The sequence below is a fragment of the Poecilia reticulata genome, chromosome 11, assembly GCF_904066995.2.
Source record: "Poecilia reticulata chromosome 11, P_reticulata-male-v2, whole genome shotgun sequence".
Lineage (NCBI taxonomy): Eukaryota > Metazoa > Chordata > Actinopteri > Cyprinodontiformes > Poeciliidae > Poecilia > Poecilia reticulata.
In genome coordinates this window covers 26188484-26199735 of record NC_088840.1, presented here as the reverse complement: position 1 = coordinate 26199735, position 11252 = coordinate 26188484, and the positions used below count along the sequence as shown (strand labels likewise).

Below are 11252 nucleotides of genomic sequence, written 5' to 3'. Positions count from 1 at the left end.
ATGAAGGAATTTAGAACATTCCTTCTTTGTAGCGATGAATCAACTCAGACACGTCATCCTGGCAGACCTTTATCCAGCCATCCTCTCGCATGTGGTACACTAGACAAACAACAAATAACAATTAGATTAGCAAATGCATTAGCATTTAGGCATAAATTGTATTCCTTGATTATATTTGGGGGTCTGTATCATTTCATGTTCTTTTGGTGGATAGGATTAAATGAGAACTGGATTTTTTAAAATTCTTTTGTATTTCACCTGTCTCTAAAGTTGCTTTTGCTATTTTTTAGCAATACTGGTTCTGTGTTTTTATTTTGTATGAAGCACCTCAGGTTACAGTTATAAGATGTGACGTGCTTCAAAATATGTTTCTCCAAAGTTATAAATTGATATGTAACCATTTCCCTTTCAATTTAAAACAATTAAACAACGAAAGTTCATTATTAATATGTACTCACTGTTGACTACCCCTCCAGAGTAAGCGTCTCTGTGTGTAGCGTGAGTAATGCCTCGGCGGCCGAGTTCATACGCCTCCTCCACTGTCATGTCCTCTCTGTAGCCACTGTCCACCACTCCATAAGCATAGCTGTTCCCACATCCAGTGGAGAACATGTGCCCAGAAAAACGAGTCCCATTGTTATCCACGTAGTACAGACCTGGGCCCTGGAGAACACAATGGTACTTGGTTTATAATCCTAGTTTCATCTTCATTACAAAAAATGACACAATACTGACTTTGACAAGTAAGTTACCTTTATAGGTAACAAATGTAGCCTTCTTCAATCATGACTAAATAGCATAATTTGATACTCATATGCCCACCCACTGAACATTTAAATAAACAGATTATTTGGTGTGAAGCCATTCACACAACCAAATTCCCAACCATGAGGTCTAGGTAATCAGACTGGGTGACAACTAAGACAGATTTTGACAGGACAAGACAGCACTTTGAATTGCCTTTTTGCATAAAATGTGATATATTCATAAACTTATCTTACCTTACCTTGTTTTTCTGATCATTTTAAGAGGACTGATTACTGTCTTGTTTAAAAATGTACATTTGAAAAAATTGCTAGTCTGTTGCAAACTGTCAGTTGACAGTTGTATTGTTTAAGATGAATTCTTGTTAGCAGTACAAATGTATTTCTCTATCACCATTAGTAAATTGACTTCCTCTGTTCAGACCCAATTTCGGTTATGTGCATCAGAATTGCTGGTAACATTTTGGAACTAATCATGCTAATCATGAAACAATTTTAAACTCTTACATTATTCTGTTTAGCAAATTTTTCCCAATAATTTTACTGTGAGTTTTGTAAAGCAAAACTTCCTGTACTGGAGCACATGCAATATTTTGCAATATAATCCTTAATTTATGCTACATTTGTTAGGACATTTCTGATATCATAGTAATGAAACAAAATCACTGTCTACCACCAAGATCCAAATACAAAAGAAAAGACTTCAACTTCTCCAAAAAACACAATCTCACCTGTTTGTCCCATCCACAGATCATGCTTCCCATGGAGAGGCCCATGCCTCTGTAGCCCAACATCATGTTTGACAGCAGCTTTGATGCAGCAGCCACAGAAATCCTGTGACCGTTTCTCAGCCTGTACAGTCTACAAAGTAAAATTGATCATTCAACAAGCATAGCAAGTAGGTTTATTGCACGACAACTGGTAATTAACAAATACAAAAAAAAAAATTGCCACGAGTGCCACAATCACTATGACTTACGGCAATGCTTATAATAGAACTACAGCACAACTACATTAAAATGCATTAAACCTTATGCACTTGTTTCAGTGCTTTTGATCATCAGGATGATCAAAAGTGTAAATCTATAAATTTATTAGTAATCAATCTAAATGTGTAGTTATAGCTTTGTAGTATCTGCCATATTAGTCCTGTTTGATTTCTTGTCATAGTTTAATGTTGTGTTCCCCTTGATATATATTTAGATTTGGTTTAGATTTTTTTAATGTCTCTCATCAGTGACTCTCTCTGCATTGGCTCTGTATCTTTGCCACAAAACCTGACACTTTACATTTTACAAGATTTTATTTATTTTAACAATACATATTAATATTTACCTATTAACATTGTTGCCTTTTAGTAGCACAGTTGTCATACGGTGTATATAGATTTTTTTGCAAATGTCTGGTGCTCTTTCCATTTTAATTTCACTAATAGTAAAGAATCTAAAAACAGTTTTGAGAATCTCTGAATCTGAAAAGATATTGACCATACAAATAAATTGATATTAATTATTCCATCAAAAAATAAATTCAAACGTCCCAAAAAATTGCTTGGTGCATAAAGTTAACTGTATTTAAAAGTATGGCATGATCAAATGTTGCTGTAAAACAAATATGAGTAAAGCTAGTCTTGTTTCATTTCATTAAACATATATGCAAAAATTGGGCCCTTAGCGCTGTGTGTGTCCTACCAAGGTATCCTTTGTTAAGAGTTAAAAACATATTTTTAATTGTTGAATAATTATAAATACACTAAAGCCTTATTAAATTCTTTCATAAGTACATAAATGCAGGATTTCTGAAATTCTCTTAAGCAGGAAAATTTCAGTTAATTTTAGTATTGCACTCAAAGGTTTGGTCTAGAGGTGTTTCCATAGCTTGAAGGTAAATTATTTTTAATTTGAATCAAATTGGATGGGATTGACCAATTTCTACTCAATGCCAGCAGTTCTTTTGATTTTTAAATTTATGCAAATGGTATGTAACTAAAGTGCCAAATTAAATCATTAAAGTTCTAAAACACAAAGAAAACTTGGTTTACCTGCATTCTTTGGCCAGTAGCCTTTCCCAGTACTGGCAGTCAGCAGCGCTACCAGACATGGTTCCCAGTAGGTATGAGTTGATCTCTATGACCTTGTTGGCATCCTTTGATGCTGCAGAATAAATATACACACAAGATTTAACCCCTCGTACTCAAAACATAAAGACAAACGTTCTGTTGTGATCGATTACATTTGATATCAACTGTTTCACAGTTGAAATAGCTTTTTTTTTTCAATGTTATTAAATGTGTTGTTTCTCTTTATTAGAGGATTAAGCAAAAGAAAAGCCTAGATTTTACATTGTGCACAACTTTTTTCTATATACACATTTTTATAGATTAAGTAAGACATATTTTCTATGTTTCTCACAAGTTTGGTCTTTTCTGCATCCAATTAATAGCAACAAAAATAAAATCCTTGTTGGTGAAACATTTAAATTGAAAATAAATATGTTTGATTGTCTAATCAGAACAAAATTAAGACAAATGGAAATTAAAGAAAACTAATTATCAGTTTGTTGTTTAGATAAAAGAATAAAAGATAGAGAATAGTGATGTGCAAAAGGTTATACTGATGATGAAGAATATTGAAAGTTTTAAAGGTAAATAAATTGAGACAAATGCTTTAATTTTGACACAATTTTGACAAGTTTCAGCACATCTTCATGAGCTAAAAGTTCATAAAAGGTGGAGTTATTTTGAATGAGATTCTAAAACAACCCACTTAATTCACAAATCCATATAGCATTTGCATTACCTTAAAGCCCAGACATTAAATATTTTAGGTATTGATGCCACAAGTAATTATAATTGCTTATTCTTTCTCTTGCATTTTATTTGTTCTCTTCCTGGTTGATTTTTTTTTAATTATTATTTCAATGTGAGAGCAGTCATTAATATTACCCAGGTAGTTCCCAGCTGAAGCTCTGGAGTCCACGGCCACGATGACTCCATGCCTGAACTTGAAAGCCAAAGTGGTGGTACCATGGTTCAGGTCAATGCAAACTCCTCCGTCATGGTTACAGGACTTCAGAAACCCTGAGGGCTGCAACAAGAAGGATCAAATCAACGAGATGCACGACGCGAAACAACGCAACTAAATAAGTCATACGATAATATGTAAAGAGTGTTGCTTTCATAACAAAGTATAATTTTACTTGCAATTAAGAAACATGTATTACATTTTCGTATACACGTAACTTCAAGTTAAAAACAAGAGAAGCATGAAATAACTCGGTTACCATCAAATCTGACGCTTTGCTTAGGTGTCGTGTAACTTTTTTTTCTTTTATAAATAGTTGAAGTTATACTCACGTCCTCACCCAGAGGGACAGCAAACTCCTGGGTTTTGGTGTTGAAGGTGTAGTGGTTCGGTCGGTCCACAAGCCGAGTCTGACCGAACGGAAGAATCTGCGCACGGACTTCAGAATAAGGCTTAAAACCGCTCACTTCAAAAAGTGCCATTGTGTCGTAAATATCAGACCTTATTTAATATGATAGCTGTCTGATATAATTCCTACAAACGCTCTAGAAACCAGAAAGCGTTTGGCGAAGCTGATCAATGATTTCCTTGTACGTGACAAAGAAACTGAAAGTGAAAGAATTTGAAAAAAGCTGTTTTTTTCTTTGCAGTCCCTTTTTCTAGCTTTTCTCATCAAAAACACCCCATTTACAAGCAACAAAAAGAGATCTTTACTCCCCGATTGAGTTTATTTAATAATATGTTGTGTCAATAATCACCGAAATAAAAAAATAGGCTTGGAAAATATCAGCCAATAGCAGAGCTTCATTTTATTTCACAATCAGTCACTATGAGGAAATGCAACACTGAGGTTTTGGGAAGAAACCTGGACTGAGATTCAGCAAGTGATTTATGTCAAAAATGTAAAAGCAGCAAATTATCTCACCATGCATCAAAATACTAACATATATACTGCTAAAGTGAAAATATGACTGTTAAGTAGTTTAGATCATAAAATTTAAATAGCAGGACAATAGTCAATGTTACTGTTTTAAAAACAATTTATTGAAAATGTTCAGCAGCAGAATGCAAACTAGAATGATATTGAAAATTATTATTTATGCTGTATAAATTTTTTTTTTTTTTGTTAGTTGTGTAGTTTAGGCAGTGTCCATCTGCTGCACTGCTTCTTGAACAACTTCAAGCTTCAAGGAGACAACCTTTTCTGTCAGGACTGGAGTTGTGCCCGGGCGATATCGATATTTAATATTCCTACAAGAAAGAACAGGAGAAATGGCTTTAATTGCTATAACTCATAATAACGCCTATGTACAAACTTTTCTTCCTTCTTTTCTACAGATCATCCTGGATGTCAACTAAAGTTAAACATGATTTCTCATCTCTAGCACTACACACCTCTTATCCTTGTACTCTGACTCCTGGTAGGGTCTGATGTAGTCCACGCCCTCCTTGGTGATGACACAGATGTCGATGTTGTTGCCTGAGCCCAGGTCACTCATGATGCCAGCGTGGATGGACGCTCGCACCAACTCCTTCGCCTCCTCCAGCTGAGGCAGAAAATCAAGAGAAAGACAGAAAATAACAAACAAACAGAGGTTGAAAGGTCACAGTGATTATTTGTTTGATTTTAAAATCAAACAGCAATACTCTCAAAAGCTCTCCATATACTGGCAAGTGTTATACCTCTAGATTATGTTTGAACCCATCTTCTAAAATGCCAAGAGCAGGTAGGTCACCGGAACCTGTGGATGGAAAGGAAAGTCTCCGTACTCAACATCACTAAGAAATAAACATCTGTGAATTGAAACATATTGTATTCCCAAATATCTTGAAAAATATATATATTATTATTTGTGCTGAGTCACATTACTTACCCATTGCAAGGTAAGGGACCTTATTTACATCTCCATATGGACCCACAGTGTATAGATGGTTCCCAGTACAGTCCACTCCTCCCAGTATCAGGTTGGCACCAATCTGACCGTGATACCTGAGGACAAGACACAAAATGTGAAACTGACTGACAATATGTGGATATTTTTTAGCAAAGAGGATCTCAATTTACCATCTCATTCATGTACACCATGTGCTTTTCACGAACCTGTACAACATATCCTGCAGGATGTTCACAGCCATTACAACACGAGGGTTTCTCCCGCTGTTCAGTGAGAAGATGGAGAGGTTGGATGACAGAAGATCTGTGGTTTTCTCTGTGTCTGCTGCTGTTCCTGCTCCACAACAACTAAAAGAGAGAAATCAAGGATTATGACACACACAATGAGAGAAATTAAGTATCTAGCAATAACGGCCATTTTTGACAGTAATTAGACAGGAAATAGCCAGAGAGAGAAGTGGGGAAATGTCCCAAGGTCAGAAAGAAACCTTGAACAACTGCCTCTTTAAATGGGGCATCTGCTTTACCTCTTTTTTCTTCTCATTGTTTGTTGTGGAAAATTCCTGAAACTTACTATATATTTGGGGAAATATAATGAATCTTGGCACACATCTTGTCAGCCACCACTTCGCTGGATGTGGCTCTTGTGTCAGCTCCCAGGACAACTCCATCCTACAGGAGCAGAGACAGATGGGATATTAGTACTCAAATACCTGGATTACATCTATGTTTAGACGAGTTAGTACAGTAAAAAAAAACTTTAATATGAAAAACGGTTTCACAGAACTCAACAATTTAAATGGTTAAGAGAAAGTTAAGATGTTTTAGTTTAATTAAAACTATGCACGAGTTAATTATCAGAAAACTGCATTGCAAAGGACAAAAGTGGAAAGATAAGACTTTCTTAATATATACACATTTTACAGTGCAGAAACAAAGTTGTACTTTTATTTTATAAAAAAAAACATTTCTCCATGTTCTAGGGTGTGATATGAGTAAATTATTAGCTATATTATCTGATTTGGAAAGTTTGGAAATATCTCATAAGACAGAACAAAATTTGCTCAAATTAACCCGATATCAATCTGACTGATTCTGATTACATTAAAAACCTGAACTCACACAGCTACAGATATCAACTTGGTAGAAAGATGCTAAAGGACGCCACCCTCAGATGTTCTTGGGTCATAGAGGTTAAATGTTGGGGTGCTGAAATGTGAGGGATTTACTTTGTAATTAATCAGGTTCTCATAATGACTCAATAAATAGTCTCTAACAAAATTGTATTTTTGATCATTTACTGCTGCAGTTTAAACTACGTCGCCCACCTTAAACACAACTCCTGCTATCGTAGTTCCAGTTTTCAGAGGTTTTGGTGTCTGTCCTCCTTCAAAGAGACCCTCTAACGCAGCATTTCTGGAGAAAAACGGAGGAAGCAAGTTAGTGGTAGTAGATTGTGACCATTTATAACCAGAACATAGAAGTGTACACGCCATCTATTGTTGTTGTCAATCTAATAAATAAGGAAAAAGTTAGTTTCACTTTTGATACCGATGAAAGCCCAGAACACCCAGGTTACTTTTTATTTTATTTTAAAAATTGCATTATAAAATACGCTAAAGACAAATAAAGGCCATACCTCGCTGTGTTTTGAAAATTAAACCCAGTTCCGGGAGTTTCGAGGACAGTTGATAGCGCCATAGCTGATATTTCTGCGGCTTCGCTGCGAGTCTCGGTGCGCCTGAGGTCGCTGTTCTGAGCGTTCAGACTTTTTCTTTGCTTTCGATTTTACAGAGAAAATGGAGAAACACTACACGGACTCAAAAGTCAAAGGAGTCAGCACAGGGGTGAGTAAATCCGGATAAGTTAACTTTTATAGCTGATGCAGGATATTGTTAAGGATGACCAGTAACCTGTTTACATGCGAACAGGGAAACAGACTGAGGAACAGCTCACCTAAAACAACGTGACACGTATCCATTCAAAATGTATTTATTAACCTGAACAAGTAAACGCCTGGCCGTTTTCTTGTGCTTTTTGTAAAATAAAAGACATGGCTTCAATTTGGGTTTTAGTTTCTCTCCTATTTTAAAGTATTCAAAGTCAAAACTCCAAGTCCCAGAATTCCTCGCACACGTATGTTGCTTCACAAAGGAAAAATAGTCTTTAAATCTGTTTCAGCAGGGAGAAACTGCCCCTTTATCATAAATCATTTACTTATTATTCATATATTGGTTAAAAACATACTATTATCACCATTTTTCCTGCTTTTCTTTCCTCAGACCACCATCCTGGCTGCAGTCTTTGATGGAGGAGTTGTGATTGGGTCAGATTCCAGAGCGTCAATAGGAGGGTAAGCATGTTGTGATGATATGACAAGAATGTTTCTGTTTTACACACATACATTATTAATTCTGTTAACTCAAAATTTAGATAGAGATAGAGAAAAAAAAAATCCCCAAACTCTTGCTATATCTAGAGCAGTGATCTTCAATCCTAGTATTCAGGATCTTTTGACAGGTTCTGGGTTTTCTATTGTCTCACTTTTCCAATAAATGAATTTAAAACTTCATGGGATGTAGAGAAGGTAAATATTTGAGTCAGGTGTGCTGGAACAGGGACACATGTTACACAGGAATAGATGGTCTGCACTAAGTTTGAGGACCACTGGTCTAGAAACAGATGAGGTTCATTTTATCTATGGCCAATAAAAGAAAACTTTAAAATAAATGTTTCGGTTTATTGCTCTGTCAGGTCTTTGGCAAAACATATTTATATTGAGATTGTTTTAAACTGGTAGCTTAAAACAATATTTGCAATTAATATATTTACATTTGACACTATAGCATTTTTAGTTCATTTGATTATTCCTTGATCCTGCATATTTCTTAACTGTCTATGGTTAAAATTAAGGCATTCAGTAAATAAAATTAAAAAAATCTTCCTCAACTGACAAACTGGAATCCAGTTTCACTCTCAGCAAGATGTAAACTTTAATGTTGAATACATGATTAATTTTACTGTTCACTTCAGAAGCAACTTGCTAATCAAACCTGATATGGTACAGCTGTACTTTATCAGATGTACTGTACAGTACAGATGTACCATATCAGCCAGACAATAGTATTAACATCTTTATAGAAATATTTTGCAAAGTTATTCCTAGAGCAGAAAAATTTTGAAACATACAGTGAACAGGTTGGCGTAGTTACAGAAAAAAAAATACAGATATCACCTTGCATGTTGTTATTGCCAGAAACTACTTATCAGGACTTTTGTTTAGATTTTCAAATATGTTTAATTCCAGAAAAAGTGGCAAATTAAGACAGATGAAAAAATAATATTAAAAATATGTAAAACAAAAATATTCCAACATCAAATATTCCAATTTCCAAATATCGACACTGATTGAAGAAAAACACACTGCAGTAACAGATCCTAAAATAATACTTTTATTATATGTCAGACTGACCTGTCAAAGGATCATCTTTAGGGCTGCACCGATTACAGTTTTCTGGCTGATCACCGATTACCGATCTTTTATAAAACTTAACCTGCCGATTCCGATTTTGGCCGATACCAATTTTTTTGTCTGAAATGTTGCTCAATATAGCAATAAAGTTGTTGAATTAACAACAGTGGGGTCACTGTTGCTAATTGTAAACATGCAGATATAACTTGGTGGGCCGGTCTGTCAGTAAAACTTTTCTCACTGGAAAGCAAAAGAGGACAGTGGTTGATTCTTAGACCTTTGCCAAGCTAGATAAGATCGGTGGATGAGGTCGGCTTCACATGTATAAATTGTCCCATCTTCCAAAATTAAGGAAATCGGTGCACCCCTAATCATCTTGATGTATTTTTTCATGACAAAGTGTTAACTTACTTTTGCTATAGTTTGTTTTTCTAGATTTGTAAATCGTAAAGTATGGCACATTTCTGAAGTAATTTGCTTTTCTGTGCCTACATCTGAAATAAAGTGGCATGAAAGTAAAACACCTTGATAAAAAACATAATACATCAGAAAGTTAATCGATATTTGAATTAAAATGCTGGACTTGAGTGTGGAAACAAGGTGCATTCTCATGTTGTGCTTTCAATAATATTTTATCAAGTTTTTTAAGATTAATGGTTGCTGTCCCAAAGGCCTTACGGATAAATTATCGTAATTTACTGAATTAAAAGATCCGCAGAAACTAAACATGAAGAGGAAAATGATGAAATCTGACGTAACTGTTTTACACTGCCATAGTTAACACATTGTTCTAATTAGTTTTATCATTGCATATCTAAGAAAAGTATTATCCTCATTCTAAAAGAAAGGTATCTCTGTCCCATGACTTTATTTAGGGAATATGTATCTTCTAAGACCATCAACAAGGTCATTCAAGTTCATGACCGGATTTTCTGCTGCATCGCTGGTTCACTGGCAGACGCTCAAGCCGTCACCAAGGCTGCAAAGTCCCACCTGTCCTTCCACAGGTATTCACACTTAAAAACATTTACATTATTATGTCCAGTAGCTGTTTATGTTGAGATCATTTGGTTCTATATTCCCATTTAATCTGTACTAGACTGACACAGGCTGCACAGTGGCGCAGTTGTTAGAGCTGCTGCCTTGCAGCAAGAAGGTTCTGGGTTCGATTCCCGGCTTGGGGTCTTTCTGCATGGAGTTTGCATGTTCTCCCTGTGCATGCATGGGTTTTCTCCGGGTACTCCGGTTTCCTCCCACAGTCCAAAAACATGACTGTCAGGTTAATTGGCCTCTCCAAATTGCCCCTAGGTGTGAGTGTGTGTGTGCATGGTTGTGTGTCCTGTGTGTCTCTGTGTTGCCCTGCGACAGACTGGCGACCTGTCCAGGGTGTACCCCGCCTCTCGCCCAAAACGTTGGCTGGAGATGGGCACCAGCACCCCTCCCGACCCCACTGAGGGAAAAAGGGTGCAAGAAAATGGATGGATGGATAGACTGACACAAACACACACTCAGGTCACAGTTGTGCAGTTACTAAGGCAGTAGGGTGAAGTTTATCAAGACCACCTGTTCATTTGATTTGGACATTAAATACATTGACAATATAACCTCAAATGTCAGTGACATTTCTTTAAGCAAACGTATGACAAGAAAGGCTTTCTTACATATGTTAGATGTCATTTCATACAGATATTATAGCCCTGCTTTCAGTATTTTAGTTTACAAAGGAAAGTAGACCAAGTTGTGACTCTCAATTTTGTAATTTGTTTTGTGTCAAATTACAAATTTGACACAAAACGTTGACAGAAATCCAAAAGTCAGTGTTATATGTTCATTCTTATATAGTGCTAGCCTAACCCTCAGGTCATTCAGTTTAAAAGTGAATTACTTAAAGTTTATGATTCACCATGAACATGAAAAAAGAGAATGAAGGTCCAAGTTTAAAAAAATTAAGTTGGACTTAATTAAGTTAAATTAAATCGAATTAAGTTTCTCAAACCTACTTTATTTACATTTATTTAATGTGACAACTTAATAAACTTAATATATTCACTTGGATAAATGTAATTTGCTTGTAGCAAATTATCAAAATGTTTAAAACT

General features: G+C 35.6%; 3 protein-coding genes across 3 annotated transcripts in view; 1 reads left to right on the top strand and 2 right to left on the bottom strand.

The window, feature by feature from the left end:
* On the bottom strand, positions 1-4515 carry psmb8a (proteasome 20S subunit beta 8A). Its single transcript, XM_008422798.3, has 6 exons — positions 4120-4515; positions 3709-3850; positions 2806-2917; positions 1496-1625; positions 459-663; positions 1-99 (listed from the first exon to the last, which is right to left on the bottom strand). Exons 1-6 carry the CDS (start codon positions 4267-4269, stop codon positions 11-13), a joined length of 828 nt encoding a protein of 275 aa, XP_008421020.2. The 5' UTR covers positions 4270-4515; the 3' UTR covers positions 1-10.
* Positions 4516-4809: 294 nt separating this feature from the next.
* Positions 4810-7193, bottom strand: psmb13a (proteasome 20S subunit beta 13a). The gene is made up of 7 exons (XM_081612397.1): positions 7010-7193; positions 6256-6353; positions 5889-6029; positions 5662-5777; positions 5471-5529; positions 5183-5334; positions 4810-5038 (listed from the first exon to the last, which is right to left on the bottom strand). Exons 1-7 carry the CDS (start codon positions 7175-7177, stop codon positions 4927-4929), a joined length of 846 nt encoding a protein of 281 aa, XP_081468523.1. The 5' UTR covers positions 7178-7193; the 3' UTR covers positions 4810-4926.
* Positions 7194-7455: 262 nt separating this feature from the next.
* The window catches only part of psmb12 (proteasome 20S subunit beta 12), a 6208-nt gene continuing 2411 nt past the window's right edge, over positions 7456-11252 (top strand). The window contains 3 exon segments of the mRNA XM_081612427.1: positions 7456-7528; positions 7964-8034; positions 10029-10160. Of these exon segments, the coding sequence (XP_081468553.1) occupies positions 7481-7528; positions 7964-8034; positions 10029-10160 (251 nt within the window). The 5' untranslated portion in view covers positions 7456-7480.